This window comes from Canis lupus, chromosome 8 (genome assembly GCF_011100685.1).
Source record: "Canis lupus familiaris isolate Mischka breed German Shepherd chromosome 8, alternate assembly UU_Cfam_GSD_1.0, whole genome shotgun sequence".
Classification (NCBI taxonomy): domain Eukaryota; kingdom Metazoa; phylum Chordata; class Mammalia; order Carnivora; family Canidae; genus Canis; species Canis lupus.
Genome location: NC_049229.1, coordinates 37,968,974 through 37,987,913, shown reverse-complemented (window position 1 = coordinate 37,987,913; position 18,940 = coordinate 37,968,974). Strand labels below are relative to the sequence as shown.

The 18,940-nt window shown below is 38.5% G+C and overlaps 1 protein-coding gene across 1 annotated transcript in view; it reads left to right on the top strand.

The window, feature by feature from the left end:
- The first annotated feature begins 1,110 nt into the window (after positions 1 to 1,110).
- Positions 1,111 to 18,940, top strand: part of KCNH5 (potassium voltage-gated channel subfamily H member 5) — a 273,633-nt gene continuing 255,803 nt past the window's right edge. Inside the window, exon 1 of the mRNA XM_038544896.1 lies at positions 1,111 to 1,539. Coding sequence (XP_038400824.1) covers positions 1,467 to 1,539 — 73 coding nt within the window. The 5' untranslated portion in view covers positions 1,111 to 1,466. The remainder of the gene's footprint in view (positions 1,540 to 18,940) is intronic.

The following is an 18,940-nucleotide window of genomic DNA, read 5'->3' as shown; positions in this document are numbered from 1 at the left end:
GCTCCCGCCAGTCCGGGACCACTTTGAGAACCACCGCCTTGGATAAAAGAAGGCGCAGCGGCGTGAGCTTCCTCTCTTCCTTCCCTGCCTCCGCGCTCCGTCCGCGCTTCATGCCATTGTCCCTTCTCCGCGGCCCCTGTATTCTCAAGGTCTCACTTCTGCCCGCGTTCTGAGCGGCTGGAGGGTAGTTAGATTCCTGCCCATCTGCCCCTCTCCCCGCCTCCCCCTCCCCCGCCCCCCACCGCGCGCTGCTTTGTTCCCCCCGCTTCTACTGTCTTCTCCAGCACGAATGCTGCCGGCTGCACGCCCTCTCTCCGGTGTGAATTATTCACCCTCTTCCCCTACTCCTCGCATTGAGTGCAACCTTCTCCGCAACTTAACCCGGGCGGCGGGGCTGGCGGCTCACCCCCGCGCTCCGCGGCCCAGGGGGGCTCCGCCGCGCGCCGGCTCCAGCCCGAGGCGCAGGGGCCCTTCGCGCGCCGGCCCTGCGCGCAGACCCTAACCGGCCCCGGCTCCTGGGCGTGGGGCAGGGCGGGTGGCGCCAGCTCTCGAGTGGAGCTTCGGGCGCCCAAGCCCGGAGGGGGGCGGTAGCAGCGTCAGGTGGCTGCTCTGCGTCCCCGCGCGCCGCCCAGCCGGTCCCCGCTCGGCGCTCAGCCTCGGCTGGCGCGGGAGCCGACCGACGCCTCCGCCCTGAAGCCGCGTCTCCGCGAGCAGCCGGGGCTCGGGACCCCGGCGGCGGGAGCTGAGATGTGACCGTCCGACTGACTGCCCGCGGCTGCCTCCGGCATCCCGCTCGCTTCTCGCTTCCTCGCCCGCCCCGCGGCCCCAGTGGACGGCGAACGTTTGTCGGGATCTCCGGGGAGACCGGAGCGGCCGCCGGGCGCACAGCCCCGGCTGAAGTTGGGCTCCGCTGGGCAGCCGCGATCCGGCCGCGCGGGAGGGGTGGGCGCCGGGGCGGGGGGCGGAGGGCTCCGCGGACGGGTCCGGAGCTGGACTGAGAGGGACCGGCGGAGCGAGGGCTTGAGGTGACTCTTCCCGCCCCCCGGCCCCGGGGCGCGGGGCAGCGGGAGAAATGCTGAGTCCGCGCCCGGGCGAGCGGCGCCGCGGCAGCAGCCTCAGCAGCAGCATCAGCACCGGCACCGGCGGGACAGCGACAGCGGGGGCGGCGCAGGCGCACTGTGCCCCGCGGAGCCTGCAGTTCCCGAGCCCCGTGTGCGGCACCGCCACAGTCTGGGCAGCGGCGGCCGGGGGAGCGCTACTACCATGAACTGCCTGGTCCTCCTCCCCAGAGCTGCTCATCCGGGTCGGGCTGGAGACACAGTCAGGGGACCCCGTCGCCGCCGCCGCGCCCCCTCTTCTTTCGGCTCGATCTTCTCCTCCACCTTTTCCTCCTCTTCCTCCACCTTCTCGTCCTGCATCCCCCCCTCCCCCGCCGCGGATCCTGGCCGCCGCTCTCCAGACCCAGGATGCCGGGGGGCAAGAGAGGGCTGGTGGCACCGCAGAACACATTTTTGGAGAACATCGTCAGGCGCTCCAGTGGTAAGAAGAGTTGCAGTTCAGAACACCCCCACCTCCATCCTGCCCACGCGCGCCCCCCGTCCTCCCCATCCCATCCCTCTCCTAAGGGGGAGGGGGGTGCAGACAGCCCTACCTGGTGGCTTCAGTTACGAGTTGGCCCTGGTGTGGGGCGGGGAGCAGAATAAGGTGGTGGAGGAAAGTTAGTTGCATCCCCTCTCCAAGACATACTCACCTCGCTCCCACCTGTCCAGAGCCCAGAACGGGAGGAAGGGAAGGCAGAGCTGGTAGGGTGTAGGTTCACCTGGAGAATAAAGTTGAGTTTTGCTTTGATGAGGAATGCATTTCTTATTCACCCTTTCCCCACATTTTTCCCCCCAAGAGGACTTCAGGGATTGATCAAATTCTTAGAGTTAATCTTAGTGGAAGCCTTTCCCTCAAGTTGGGAATGGCTGTGAAAGTGGCTACTTAATAAGATTTAAGTCTCTGGAATGGCTTTTGGGCCCAATGAGCATCGCCGAAAGGACCCTTGTGCTGGGAAGAGTAGCTGGAGTTGAACCTAATTGAGTCAGTACTTGAAAAAATGGGAAGGCAATTACTGTGGTTAAGTTCCTGTTTAAAGTTTCTTTATTTAAAATTTTTTCATTATGCATTAGTCTGTATTAGTCTATATGATATATTTGATTTGACTTGAAGATGAGAAATGTAAAAGGGAAGCAATACATCTGTGCTTTAAAAGTAACTGGGGAAAGGATTTTTAAAAATGCCATCCCACTTTGCTACTGATTGTAAGGTTTTCTTGCCTTAAAGAGCCTTTAAAATGCCAAGCATTTATAAATTCATTTCCTCCAAGATATTCTGAATAGGGATCATTATATAGTTCACATTTTAAGACCTTATAAACTTTGCATGTTACTGAACTCTACATCTTTCATGTCTTTTTAATTCTTTTATATAATTTCCAATTTTATAAGCAAGATATGTGAAGTATCCTTTGAAATTTTTTTCTTCAGAGGCCTGTTATTTTATTTTTGAGATCTCTTATTTGGAGACTTATGAGAAAGATATTTTGGTGTATTAATTATAGTAGAGCAATGGAAATACTCTATGCACTTCCATAATTCCTTGTTTGCTCATTCATTGAAACAATATTTATTTGGGTGCCATATACAACAGACACTCTCTGGAGTCCTTTGGATAAAAGAAATGGTAGAGACACTTCTTTTCTCAAGAAGCCCTCTGCCTAGTAGCTGAGAGAGGGTCACGCTAAAAAAAAAAAAAAAAAAAAAAAAAAATATATATATATATATATATATATATATATATATATATATATAATTATGCTTACCCTGAATTGGTTGACTAGATTATACTAATTCTTAGATTAGGATCTCTTCTAAAACTAAGCTTGCAAATATTTCCCCTGATTTTGGGACTATCTATATTTAGTGTACCAAGGTATTTTTCATAAATCTCTGATATGATATTTGGCTTTAATTTGAAGCTTGTGACTTTATTTCTTTCACTTTGGTCAACACCTGGTATTATACAAGCCTAGAACAGACTTTTTAGTTGAAAAAGTAGCTAAATAGTCTTAGTCTAATTTTAAAAACTATAATATTTTTAGCCATTCCAGTGTGATTTCAATGTGTTTTTGATTTTTTAATGATAATATAAAATACAAATTCACAATGGTAGGCAATTTCTATGTTTATTTATACATTACCTTTACGGGTATTAAGTGAAGATCTAGAGTACAAGGGTATGTTACTATTAAAATAACCCGTTTGGGAAATTTAAAGGTTATTGGGATCAACTATTTAAGATACAAACATTTTATTTCAGGTTTCTTATCTTCTTGGGTTATTTCAACTCCATGCAATTTGGTCTGTGAGAGAACTTTTCACTGAAGGCCTTACAAAATAAAACCCATAGACCTTCTGTTCCTCTACATGATAACCAGAAAGAAGATGAGAATTCCTTGGCTGAAATTTACTAATAAAGCATCTTTGGTCAAAACTTCTTCTATAGATTGGAACTATGAGACAGTTTTTAGAATATCTTTTATTGAAGATATCCTAGGAAATTAAGACTTTACCCTAATGTGACTTAGAAATATCTGCTTATGCTGGTTATTCTATTTTATATTTACCATCCAAATTAATGAATGTCTTATCTTTTTGACACTTCATGTATGTAATTGCTTCATTGGTTTAATGTTTCTTTCCATGAATAGAAACACCACATGCAAATGAAAATTTATCTGTTTTGGCATTTAAAATATCACTTCTCATTGCTTATGGCTAGCTTTTAATGCCACTGCTCAAAACTCTGAGCCTTGTTTGAAATGTGTTGGTCATGTGAGGTAAGTATATGTGCACGTGTAGGTAGTAGAAACTAGAAAGTCTCAGTACTACTTTTACAGGAAGAACCCCAGAAATTGAGAATTATAGTATTAAATTGGTCTGCACATTCATGTGGGAGTATCCCACAGTTGTTGCCATTTCTATATAATTTGGCAGAGAAATAGAAAAATTCATTCTGAGAAATTGTTTAATTGAGACTAACAGAGAAAATTCCCTTCAGGATTCTCACAGATGGATGAGGTTTGTCACAGTGAAGATTTCATTATTCACTAACTTAACCACATTGAAAGTGAAGTGTTGGCAGAGCTTTAGTGGAAAAGAAAGAAAGTGAAGAAAGATAGGCTGGGGTTGCCTATTTACCTTTACACCATGAAATGCTTCTCCTTCTGATACAGCATCATTTTCTTCTTAGGAGAAGATCAGATCTTTTAGTGAGTGTCATATGAAATAGAAATTTATACAGAGAGATGTACACAAATAAACATACAGACAGCTATCTACCCAGATACAAAGATGGAGGTACTGGGAAAAACTCTCTGTCTCTGTCTCTGTCTCTGTCTGTCTCTCTCTCTCACACACACACACAAGAGCAAAAGGGAGATGTGGAAAGTAACAGAAATACAGAAAGAGATGCAAAAAGGGAGGGATATCATATTTGAAAGAGGATTGGACACAAAGAAAAAACATCAGGCACTTATTTGTCCATGGATATTACCAATGAACTGAAATCTCAGCCAATTAGACATCAGAGAACTTCTTGATGATGTGGAACAAAAGAGCACAAAGTGTGGTCTATTTGGATGTAGCTTTTAAGTGGGAGAACTTCCTAATAAAGTTCCTAACTCTTCAGTTGCAATTCCTCAGATGAACAGTGCTGTATTCTGTGCCCTGTAGTAGCACTAGCTGCTGCTTGCTGTTACTTTACACCTCTTGAGACTGGATTTTTATTTTCCTTGTTTGGTTGACTCAGTCTGATGTGGAGAAGCATTTAAAATTGTTACTAGTGATTCAAAGTCTATAAAACAAAATAATGAAGGGCATTGAGTAGATTGGATACAAACATACTTTATGGCCGAATCCCCAAATGGTACAAGTAGGGAATTCCTCTTTTTAGTTTTAAGATAAAGGACAAGATCAGTTTTAGATAAATAAAAGTAATTACAGTAATTCTTAACATGTGATTCTAGTAGTTATGGTCTAAGAAGTGTAAAGGTCAATGTATAGGTATAATAGCAAGGTTTAGATACATTTTTGGCCAGGAGGTTCAAAATAAGTTGCGAGGAATGGAAAGTTTGGGAACTATGTGATGAGTTCATTACATCTGTGAAATATCTCATAGAGGGCCTCAGCCCAAAGTGCTTGTTGACTGAATTGGAGTCTGGCACATTATTAGGCTATCTTCCCTTATTTAAATTTCAATTACTGATGCAAGCTATTCATCAGTGTACATTGGGCTGTCGGGAGAAGTAAACCTGTGAGTAGAGGGTAAATACCTGAAAGAAAGCAAGAATATGTAAGAGTTATAGGTGAGATTTTAGATTCAAACAGAACAAAACAACACAAAACATTTCCAAGGCCCTCAACCGGACTATGTCTTTGGGTAGCACATTTTATTTGTATTTTGTTTTTAATTCCTTAACAAATAGGCAGAATTGATTAGTTTCCATGACAGTGAACTAGGTTGCCATTTTGAAATATTATACACACCAAATTTAATATCCTTTTATTATAATTTGGTTATTGTTTTTTAATATTTTAAACATTTATGAAAAACTGGAAATGTTTTTCTCTTTAGAGGAAAAAAAAAGGACTCAGGAAAACAGAAAAGGTAGTATTTTTTCAACCACTTACCCTGCAAGAGAAGAAGTTCAATATACTCAATTTTCCATTAGCTTGAGATATTTATGTTGTATAAGCACTTTCTTGACTCAGTCATCTTTTACAGGAAAATTAAAAAAAATTGCTTATAATTAACGTTTATAAAAACAGATCTTAAAGGGGAACCTATAGGAGAAGAAATAGAGAACTAGTTATTTAAAAATAAAACAAAAAAGTATAATACCTTTTTAGTAGTATCCGATGTAATAGAAATGGTGAAAATATGATTTTTTTTGGTATAAAGTTCTTGATATTTTTTCTTGAAAGATTTTCTTTCACATGTAAGCTGCTACTGAGGAAACAGTGATAGAACCACACAGTGTTTGAAGCCTTGGTTAGCCCAGGTCTTACAATGTATCACTTTTACTTTTAATACATCAAAGATGTTGACATTATACTGATCACTTCCTAAATTATATTTATAAATAAACCAGCAGATTGTCTCTTGCTCTAGAGCCCACACTGTGTTATGTAATAAATAGCAATGCTTTTCTGACCAGAACACTGCTTATCCCAGTTCACCTTTGCCTTCACTAGAAATTGTCCTCTTTGGCTATCTTTTGTATGATTTCAGAAGTAAGGTATGTAAGAACCCCATGTACCCAGCTGCCATCCTTTTAATACTCTACTGAAAAAGCCATGTAAGACACTATATTTTTTAATAGAAGAAAGTAGCTATGAATATTTTAATTGTCAGTGACTGAGTAGACTTCCAACAAGAAATCCTTTGGTTCAGTTAATATTTGTGTTATACTTCCATGTTAATGACTGTTTGCTAGCATGGAGGAACAATACTTCTATGTTCTCCAGAGACTGGCCTAGGAAAAGGTTGTATTGTTCTCCAAAGCTCTGTAAATAGTATTTACCACAAGAGGTCACTATAGGTTCTGGCACAGGTGAACCAAGTAGTGCATATTTTCCTTTTTTCTATTTCAGTGATTTTCCTCCAGTTTGATTGGAGGTTAAAATCAATGTAGTTAGTTGTTAATCTTGGAAAAAATATTTAAAATAGAAGACGTATAGGGAAGTGGAATGAAAAAAACGTATTCATTTCTTTTAATTATTACAGTTTTATTTTAGTTGATGGCGACCAACATTTTGTGACTAAATAAATTGGATATTAATAAAAACAATTTATGTAAAGAAATATATTTAAATATATTTTAGACTAGCATAATATTTACTTTATCAGATAAACAAAATTTTATTGTAATAAGCCATTTCAGTGTGGTGGTGATATATATATGAAATACAGAGTTTTGCCATATAAAATATGCCAGAAAATGCCATATAAATAGTGTCCATATATATTGTCTATTTCAACAAAGTTTTTCTTCTACCAGATGTCTTGATGTAACTCATTAAATCAGTGAAGTAAAGTCAGATCCTGACAGTGCTTTGATTTTTAAAAAATTGATTTATTCATAAGAGACACAGAAAGAGAGGCAGAGACATAGGCAGAGGGAGAAGCAGGCTGCATGCAGGGAGCCAGATGCGGGACTCCATCGCGGGACTCCAGGATCACACCCTGAGCCGAAGGCACATGCTTTTAACCACTGAGCCACCTAGGCGTCCCCAGTGCTTTGACTTTATTGCAAAATAGTTCACAGATTTCTAGCTATTTTCCTGGGATATTATATGATTCTAGTATTTTCGTGTTATCCAAACTTTTTACATGAAATACAATACTTGATCAGATATTCTCTGAAGTTCTCCAAACTTAGTAAACTTTCCCCTGAGTGTGGTTAGAGATATTACTTTAAGAGGTTTTGTTTCTTATCAACCAGCAAGTTTGAATCTTGGTTTCAGGATTTTTTTCCTTTTTGGTAGGGTTAGAAACCAAATATTGGGAGATGCTTTAAAATGTCCCAAACAAAATTAGTTTTAATTAGAAAAATTAAAATATTCCATATAGCACCTTTATGAATAAAAGAGATATGCTGTGAAATCGTATAATCATGAATAACAAATCACAATTCAAACCAGTATTATTATTGTGGAAATTGAAGTAGTTTGATGTGCTGTAAGAAATGGACTTTCATAAAAAATTTTCCTTTACCAATAGCACAGTAGAATTTTAAAAAACCCTATTTCATGTTCTTGTCACACATACACAAAAGAAAAAGAAACTATGTGAGGTGATGAATATGTTAATTAACTTGATTGTGATAATCATCCCACTGCGTATGCATTTATGAAACTATCAAGTTGTATACTTGACTACATACAATTTTTGCCAATTATAGCTCAATAACGCTAAAAAAATCCTCATTGTGTTTCACCAAATACTTTAGCTTAATACTATATGGCATGACTCCCGATCTTCGCTAAGAAATGACTAAAAAAATCATGTAAATATTTTCATTTTATAAAATATTTAATTTAATATTGGAAATGCTTAATCTTGGAATATTTGATTGAATGGTGGAAATGATAATATTGTCACATAAATCAGTGTGTATTTTAGACATTATTTTAGTTTTTGGTTATATGTGGTACTATTACTAATAAAGAGAAATCTTTGTATCTATTTTAGATAGTAGTTTTGTGATACATTAAGTTTTCACATGGAAAAGATAGAAAAATTAATTAAAGAGCAAAGAAAAAAAAACTTAGGAAGAACAGTTGAAAAGCTATTTGAAATTTTATTGAAACAGATTTTTTTGTTTCTAAGGGTCTGCTCCCATTAAAGAAATATAAATCCTAAGTACCAAGTCCTATTGATTTCAAAAGGTTTGGAGCTTGAGATCTGAGTTTAGGTGCACAGCTATAGCAGTTCCTAGAGGTAATGACATATAATTAGAAAGTCATGAACATGTTGCATGAACTATTCTCGTTAACCATAATGGTCATACCTCACATATACTTCTACATCTTCCACTGTCAAGAGTGCATAGCACCAAGTACTAGTTGAATAAATGTTTTTTTTTATTTTGTCTCCTAAATTGAACAAGTATATAATTGGATTTTTTCCCAAAACAGTGCTGATTAAATCTATAATGTAAGCTTGTATAAGTGATTACATAGTTTAAAATATTAAGTCAATGGGTATATCTGAAAGCGGAAGTTGCATTGAATGGAGCAAATCACATGGGACTCATGAGAGAATGAGAGGTGAACACTAAGTGATCTCACACTCATCTATTCCAACTTGATATACAGTTAAAATATTTTCTACTCCTTTTGTTTTTTTCTCTAAGGGTTGAAAAGCTAGACTATTTTATATAAGAAAGAACTGTATAGAAAGTTGTAGATTCTAGTTAAAATTTTTTAAAAAATTATTTCACAGTCAGGAGATGGCACGTTTTATCATTGGGAATCAATCCTTACCAGTTTAAGTATCTTCTGAGTGAGATTTGCCTTGAGAAGCAGCTTGCAGTTCTGTACAGTATCCCACAGAAGACAGAAAATGGATTTTGGCTTTTTAGAGATGGCAGGGCCAGCCTCAGATCTCCAAGTTTGACAGAAAATCAAACAACTTACTTGGATTGAGGGGAGAAGTTAATCTTTATCTTAATCTCTTCTGTCTGCTGGCATATTTTTTATTCAGAGGTAACTTAAAGCACAATAAGGTTATTTTCATATATTTATACATTGAGAAAATAGAGAAACTCTGCAAAAGGGGTTAAATGGTCCCAGAATAAAGTCCCCTAAAAATGGACCCCCTCCTTTTGCTTGACCCTTATACTCTTTTTAGTTAATAATTCATTAATGAAACAAATTTATCGAGTGCCTCCTATGTGCTAGGTACAGATGAAAGCACTGAGGATGCATAATAAACACAACAATAAAAAAATATATATATATTTTTCTGTGAGGGGCAGTGTAAGCATTGGTTAGAAGGCATAGGTTCTGCAGGCTTGCATGAGAGTCTTGGGTCTAATGCTTACTAGCTCTATGACTTACTTATTCGTACCTTGTTTTCTCCTCTGTAAAAGACAAGTAATAAGAGTACCTGGCTTATGGTGTTGGAGTGAGGATTAAATGAGGTAATACATACAAAGTACTGACAGTGTCTGGCATATAACAAATACATCAATATCAGTGTTTTTAACTAACAGGAATAACTTTATTGTCAGTTAGATATTTAAATCTTTGAATGCACCATCTGTAGTCGATGTCTTTAATTCTTGGTCACTATTTCTTTTTGTGACTCTTTCAAATGACTTATGTCTGTACCATAATGTCAAAATGTCCTAGAAGATTACAAATGAGCATTCTTGTGAATCCAAAGGCCTTTTTTATTTGTCCATATTTTTCTAACTTTGCAGGGTTTGAGACTATGCTCCGCTACCATCTCCACACACTTGTCTTTCATGACTTTGCACTTTTTCTGGCCCTTTTTCCTAGTTTCACTTCCTATTCCTTTCCTATTCCCTTTCTCTTCTCTTCCTGCCCTGTCCCTCCCTTCTCCTCCTTTCCCCTCTCCTGAAGAATAAACAGTCTTCCAGGTTCAAACTTTAAGCATTTTTCTTATACATCTTCACCCTCCTTTTCCAAGCAAGCTTGTCCTCTGTCATAGTTTAAACTTTATCCTCTCTGTGCCCTACTTCTGTGTTTCCGATGGCCTACAGCATTTCTCTTCTTGTATTTCTCACAAGTAATCTAAACCCCAGTTGCAGCCAGAATTGAATTTATTATTAGTTTTGGCTTCAAACAAACTCACTTACTTTGCTATTTCTCCATCTCTGTCAAAGGTGTCTTTAATATTTTAGACTTTTAGCGGGATGAGACCTGTAAGTTATTAGAGAACAAATTCATGGTTGCCAGACAGAAGGGGGTTGGAAGGATGGGCAGAATGGGTAAAGGGGAGTGGGAGATAAATAGGCTTCTAGTTATAGAATGAATAAGTCATGGGAATAAAAGTTACAAGCATAAGGAATATAGTTAATGGCATTGTAACATGCCATGTTACATGGTGACCGATGGTAGCCACACTTGTGGGCATAGCATTAACTTATAGTGAGTCTGAACCACTATATTGTACATCTGAAACTAGTGCAACATTGTGTGTAAGCTACACTCAAAAAAAATTAAATTTTGGTCTTTTAGTCTAGAAATCTGAGGGTCTTCTTTGGCTTCCCACTCAGTATAATATTGCTTTTGCTTCCTAACCAGGTTATCAATCCTTGGAGGTAAAAATTTTGCCATGTACTTCTTTGGTACCCCCTATAAATGCTGTGTGCAGAGTAAGTAAATTCATGCCAGTTGACGATACTGATTGATGTCAGGGCATGAAACATATTCACAACTGACATCATATGCAGCCAATGTATGTAAATACGATGGTCCAAATAAAGAATTATAGGTGGAAAAAAAAAAGAGCTGCTTTGTTAACTGGGCTCAGAAACAAAATATTTTATCTTTGTGTGAGGAATGAAAGTACATTGTCCTTATTCATTTCTAAAGCAGTCTTTCTCTCTCCTAGAGCAACCACAGTCAAAGTAAGCGGGCAATCTTTCTGAGACTCTCTGGGGGCATTTCTAAGGCTCAGAGAACAGAATTCTTCACAGAGCAAAGGCATTTGTCTTGATGACACAGACTACTGTCCTGGCTGTAGCCCCTACCCACGGTGAAACACTGGGCCTCTCTAGGATTATAAGTGCCACCTTGCAAGTCAGTGGAAAGACTCAGCAGAGTCATAAATGTAGTGGATCTTTCCCTGTACCTCATCATAGTAAAAGCTTACTAAATATTCACTTTTTCCTATTTTATCTAGATAAGTAAGGTAAAGTAGGGGAGATTTTCTTTATGTTTTTTTTTTTTTTAACTTGAAGAGACCAAAGAATTAAGTCATTGTCATTTTAAGTCATAAATTGATGAATATGAGCTTAAAGCATTTGTACTCATTTGACCAAAGGCTTACTTATTTGGAGAAAACCACAAAACCCCAAACAAACACCATTCCTTCCTCCAACAAATAACTACTATTTAGGGCCAAAAAAACATCAGTTCTCTTTAGCTCAGTAGCTGGCAGTGCTTGCTGAGGCTGAAGAAGGCAGAAATGTCAGCCTCTCTGTAACTGGCCCAGTGAAATCTGGCCAAAGGAGAGAAATGAATTGAATTTGTGATCTGTATTTTTCCCTTGCACAATTAGCTCTTATGCATAGATAGTAGAAAAAAGCATAGAACCATGCTTTAGAAAATTAGATTGTAAATGCATTCAGAAAAGCTCACTTCTGTATTTCTACCAGGTGTGCAAGTTGGTCTCACCTTTTAATTGGAATTCTTCATTAGTTATCTAGCCATTACTGTTGATGGTCTTAAAAAGTTAACTCCAAAGAAAATATATAATCCCTTCAGAACAGATGCAGATCATTTGTAAAACCAAGGTTTGTTTATTTGTAGGATTGAAAGATGCTTAAACATTAAGTATGTAGTACTTCCCCCCAATAACCACTTTTTGTTTGATTTAGCTTTTATCCAAGATTATATAATTAGCAAATATTTTATGGATTTAGGTATTTTAAGAAATTTCACTGTAATAAAATTCAGTAAAAGTTTGTCATCATCTACATCAGGGTGAAGGTTTTCTGTTATATTCCAAGACTATGTAACTGTTACTGCAGTTACATTTTGCTTCTAATAATTCTGACCAGTTACTCTTTAGAAACCCATCTTCTCAAGAGCAAAATACCAACTATTATAAGTAGAAATTTTGAATTGTTGAATATTCTTTTTGGGTGTGTGGAGAAATACTTTAGCAAAATTACTATTATTCTTTTCATTAGAATTTCAGAAATATATGTTAAAGAATCATGCATTTTGAACCACTTTGTCTAGTTGGAAAAACGTTGAAATTAATGCCATCAAAGAAACACAGAAACTTAAAAATGTACCTTTGATCTTGAAGGAGATGAAAAGTGGAGGCATAATTTTATCTTTGATGACAGCTGAACAAGTTTGAATAAATTAACAGATATTTTTTGCATATTTCAAACTCCCACAGTGATGGTCTGCTTAATGTTGCCAATATTATTATATAATAATTAGTCTCATTGTCGAATGTACAAAGATTATGTGTCTACACACACATGCTATCTTGCCATAGAGCTGTAGGGTGAAGGTGTATTTGTAAAAACAGAAAAGATACCAGCCTCAGCCTTATATTCTGTTATTGCATAGTGGAAGTGAGCAATGCATCTACCAGAAATCAATATTGTGAATGTGGGTATGACATATAAGTTATTTATGCTTTTGTTTAGCCATCTGTGCCAGAATTTTATTTAACCTAAATAACATGTGCTATATGTGCTTCAAGGGATTGTTCTGCTGTTACTGTTATATGCAGCTTAAATATATCTATAGATATCACTCACCCAGAAGACAAGTTTAAAAAATAATATAGATCCCATGATTTAAATTTACAAGTTTCCAGAGTGCAGGGAAGTCTGCTCAGGGACACCTGATTTTTTTTTTTTTAATACAGAATTGTCGGGGATCTCTGGGTGGCTCAGCGGTTTAGCACCTGCCTTTGGCCCAGGGCGCAATCCTGGAGTCCCGGGATCGAGTCCCCCGTCGGGCTCCCGGCATGGAGCCTGCTTCTCTCTCTGCCTGTGTCTCTGCCTCTCTCCCTCTCTCTATGTCTATCATGAATAAATAAATAAAATCTTTTAAAAATATATAGAATTGTCAGTTCTTTGAAGAAAACTACCTAGCATGGTCCTTATCTATAATTCTTGACAATATTTAGCATTGTTCTAATAATTGTTGATTATATGACTTTAAATAAGAATCAGAATTTTTATATTTGATTCGATCATTCAACAAACACTTGTGATAAACCAATAGACATGGTCTTGACCGCAGCTTTGTAACATAACTTGAAATCCAGAATTATGATGTCCCCAATTTTGTTTTTCTTTTTCAGGATTGCTTTGGCCATTTTGGGGTCTTTTGTGACTACACGCAAATTATAGGATTGTTTGTTCTAACTCTATGAAAAATGCTGGGAATATTTTGATAAGAATTATATTAAATGTATAGATTGCTTTGGGTAGTATAGACATTTTGACAATGTTTATTCTTCCAATCCATGAACATGAAATGCTTTTCCATTTCTTTGAGGTCACTGATTTTTGGAACATGTGTTCTTTAACTCTTTGAATCAAAAGATTTGGAAGGTGAGGTGCAACTTGGAGCTATGAGTACCTTTGCTCAGCCCTTCTTCACAGAGGCCCAGGGGATCTGGAGAGCAGCTTGAAATGGCTCTCAGCTAGCTTCCTGACCTTCCACCTGCACTGAACATCTTTTTTGGAGGAATTCTGTCCTGGGATTGTAAGGCTTTCAGAATAACAGTGCTGGTTTCCGGGTGGTGTTCTTGTCCAAAGATAAGACTAAATGAACATAATCAGAGAGAAAATCCTGTAAGTTGTCCCCAGAGGCAACTCTTGACCTTGGAAAAACTATGTATTAGTGAAAGTGTTTCATTCAGTGTTTCTGGATTCTTTTTCTAAAGTGCTTTCCCATTCTCACCCCCACTTGATATTTTCTCTCTTCCTTAGTACTCTAGAATTCTTTCATGTGTCTCATCACTTCCTAAAATATCTGAAAACTCTGTGCTAGTGCTCTGAAATTCATCTCTCTATGGTACTTGCATGAAAAAGTTGAAGGAAGAGGGAAGGAGGGAAACTGAGAGTGTGTGTTAATCCCCCAAAAGGTGTTTCAACTTGTTAATGTCCATAGAATTTCTAGACTACAGAAGGGTATAGTTTTCATAAAAACAAAACAAAACAAAATCTGTCTAATCATGCCAGATACAGATTGTGTTGGAGCAGCTCAAAGGAAAACACTTTTTCCTGGAATTGCTGTAGGAAGGGAAGCAACATCTCCCATGCTTTTATATTGTCATTGACCAAATATAGCTTTTCTTCTTCAAGAGATTTTTATCAGTCAGGACTATTGATCTCATAATTTGTATATGATCTTCTTTAAGAATGGGATTAATACGAGTGGCATAGACTACGGTTATTTTCCAATTTTATCTGAAAAAATGGCTCTTTAAAGAGGAACTGCTTCCTTTATATTCAGACAAAGCAAAACAAAAGCTTAGATAGCAACCCAGAAATATACTGTGATAGCATAGAAAATCTTAGACAGTGAGGCCTGGCTGTGTGTTTGTCTCCCAGCACTCCTTTCTTGTGTGCATGGAGTCCTTCACCTTTCCATGGCCTGCTTTCCCATCCATGAAAAGAAAGAAAGAATGCATAAGATGAGTGCATTCATGGGCTTGAGACTCATCCTGACAATCTCGTTAAAATGCAGGTTCTGATTTGTGAGGTCTATGGCCGGTCCCAGAGTCTGCATTGCTAGCAATCTTACAGGTGGTACTGGTCCGCACTTTGAGTAGCAAAGTACTATGTCAGTTTCCCAAACCTGGGTGAGTATGGAATTTTCCTTCAGACACTGTATTTTTGTGTTCCATCCTGAGGGAGTCTATTTAGTGCATCTGCATTAGAATTTAGAAATCTGTATTTTTGACATTTTTGACACTCGTGACAGGATTCTATTGCAGCCATCAGTATTTGGGGATTAATGCAGCAGATTAGTCCTTCTCCACTCTGGCTGCACATTAGAACCACTTCAGAAGATTTAAAAACAAGTACTGATGACTGGATCTCACCCCAGACCCATTAAAACAGAATCTTTGAGGGGTGAGGCCTAGAATGAGTAACTCCTGGGGCCTCTTCCAATTCCCTTCAGTCTCCATCCCAATTAAAACTGAGAGAAACTCATAATGATTCCTACTGGGCCATTTTGAATCAGGGTCTTGTGATTTATTTTTTTTACCTTCTAACCTTTGAAGGAAGAGAGCTAGATTGGCCTCAGTTCTATCTCTGAGAAAATACTGGATGGTCTTGAAAGAATAGGAGATGTTTCAGGACTTAGCTTCTTGTAGAGATTCAGTTAAGACTCTGCTCATGTATGGGACACTGGGATGGCTCAGTCGGTTAAGCATCAGACTCTTGCTTTCACTCAGGTCATGATCCCAGGGTCCTGAAATGGAGCCTCCCATCAGCCCCATGCTAAGTGCAGAGTCTACTTGTCCCTCTCCCTCTGCTCCTCCAGTTTTTTTTTTCTCTCTCTCTCAAATAAACAAATCTTAAAAAAAAAAAAAAAAAAAAAGAATCTGCTTGTGTAGAATTACAGCTTTTGAAATGTACTGGACTGCTAACACTGAGTAGGGGTAATAACCTGATTCTTAAGCCTCTCATGCAGGAATGTACTATGTATTTGAATCATTTGGACAGGAAATGTATACAGACATCTTCAAGGACTTAAACAGTCTGGATCCCCAAGAAGGTTGAATTTTCCAGAATTCATGGCTCTTGGTGTGCTAAGAACCATGAGGACAAATCAGAACTGATTTCTCTGTCAAGATTGATTGATGAATGTCTTAATCTACTTGGGCTACCCTAACAAAATAGCATAAATTGAGTGGCTTCTAAACAACAGAAATTATTTCTCACAATTCTGGAAGTTGAAAGTCCAAGATCAAGGTGCCAGGACAGTTGGGTTCTGGTGAGAACCCTTTCCTGGTTGTGGACAGCTGGCTTCTTGTGTCCTCACATGGTGGAGAGCAGAACAGAGGAAGCAAACTGTCTTGTGACTGTTATAGGGAAACTAATCCTATTCATGAGGGACGTTACCCTCATGACCTCATTGAATCTTAACCATATCCCAAAGGCTCTACCTCCCAGTGCCTTCACATGAAAGGTTGGGTTTCAACATATGAATTTTGGGAGGACACAAATATTCAGTTCAGAACAATGAGGATGGTGGTGGTCACCAAGAATTCTCGGCAATTTCCTTAACAGCTTTGTGTTTCCAAAACTTCTGAACTGGTCTCACTTTATTTTTTTTTAATTTATTTTATTTATTTATTTTTTATTTATGATAGTCACAGAGAGAGAGAGAGAGAGGCAGAGACACAGGCAGAGGGAGAAGCAGGCTCCATGCACTGGGAGCCCGATGTGGGATTCGATCCCGGGTCTCCAGGATCGCGCCCTAGGCCGAAGGCAGGCGCCAAACCGCTGCGCCACCTAGGGATCCCTGGTCTCACTTTAAAGATTTGCAAGTCATCTCCTTTGCAGGGAAGTTATCTCTCAGTAGGCAGACTGCTTTTCCCCACCATGTTTTAAAGCCAAAGGAAATTAAAATTTTCCAGGAAACAATTTTAATTAATTTGCTATCCTGTTCTTAATGTTTGTTAATAATATCAGATTTCACATTCACTGAAACAGTAATTTTCATGACTATAGGGAAATGGAACAGTTGTATGAATATTTCAAATACACAAATTGTGTGTCAGTTAACAGACAAATATCCAAAAGAAGATCCTGGAAAGTTTAATATTTACCAGTTTTCATCTAATTTAGCCTTTGACATGAAAAGGAAATCTGTTTCCCCTTCTTTTGTGCCTCCCCTTCTTCTCAATATTTTATTTTGTAGTTTAGCTTTCAGTGACAAATACAGTTTCATAGGTTTTGGTTTGCAGGATCAACATTTGAATATTTGTGTTTTTTTCTAGTTCTTTGCTTGTATATACATTTACAGAACTCACACGTAGAAAGCTCTCTCTGCATATATGACATAGTTTTCAAGACTCTTGTACATAATAAATAATAAATTATTAGTTTATAAAGGCTTTTTGCTCCAATAGTTGATTTATAAAGATTTTGCTTGCATTACTCTATTTCATCTCCATAAATTACCCAGAGTGGTAGGTATTGGTTTCTCCAGTTTGTATGTGAGGAAACCAATAACCTAATTAAAACTCCCTAGGCTTTTCAGAGTAGCTCCCTTGGGAATATTGAGAGGGGAATCCAAGTACAGGCAGAAAGTTTGGGGACAGGGCTTTTTGTGATAATTTGATTGTTATGAATATTTACCAGTTGATAACTTGTTATATGAAGTCCCTGGTGCTGTGGCTAATTTTCTCAATTATGGTTTTATAAAACATTCAGAAATGATAAAGCAGTTCTTATGCTCCTCCATAAACTCAGAGCACATATTGCTAATGCGCAGTTGTTAGGACTTTGAGGTAAGGACTAGTGAACATGCGGTTACTTCACTCTCTGATGGTCTAAATGAATAAAATCAAACTTGAAGCATAAAGATGAGTGGACACCACATTTTCTAGACTATTTGCTTAATCTTTGAGTTGATTTAAAAACTCTCTTTTGAGTTGCTAGGTCTGATTGAACCTGTGAGCAAATACTCTAGTATGTAGCTAGCAAATTTCTGAATATTCTGTATTCTATAATTATTGGCTAAAATCAATACATATTTTGAAAAATGAGATTTATTTTAACTTTGGTGCCCCCCCCCCCCCCCCCCCCCCCGCACAACTCTGTCTCCAAGCTAATATGAGAATTAATCCTCCCTGCAGGGAGTTACTTTAGGACTTCTTCAAAAAAGACACAATTTCACCTAGAAAAAGTTGGAATTTGCAAATATCTCAGTAAAGAATTAGAATTTAGGGAACCTATATTCTAGATGCTGCTCCTGGGGAATCTGGGCTTGGTGAGTCTCTGACTTATTGCAGAATGGAGTTGTTTTCCAGATTAGAGAAAACAGGTGACATCTGTCCCAATGCCTAGCACAGAGTGTGGGTTCTGTTGCTTTAATTTTGTTATTATATACAGTTACTAGAGTATAAGTGAAATAATATATCAGCAATAAATAAATAATCATAGTTAGGCCCTACTGAGCTGGAGTCTTAATTTTCTCATTGTAGAGTTATTGAAAATGGTATGATGGGAGCAGTTCAATATCTTTAATAGCAAAATTAACTAGGAACAATTAGAGCTCCTGCTCCAAATCCTAACAAATGTCTGCTTATGACAGAGGAAGGTCTGCAAGACTTTGGAGATGGTTAGGATGTGAAATATAACCCTTACTTTGGGGATAAAATTGATTTAATGAGTCTTGACCAGCACACCAAAAAATTGAAGTAGAATAAAAAAGGAGGACATCTCATGTAGTAAGTATTGTCTGATAATTTTTTTAAGTTGTGTATTTGTGTAGGTACATGTGTGTGCCTGTGCAAACACATTTTGAGATACTATATAAAATTGATTTCTTACTATGAGTTTCAACTTAAAAAAAGTTTGAAAACACTGGTTTGCTTAGTTTCTGGGGGAGAGGAAGCCTCCTTCAGTACGGCCTTTTATGTTTAC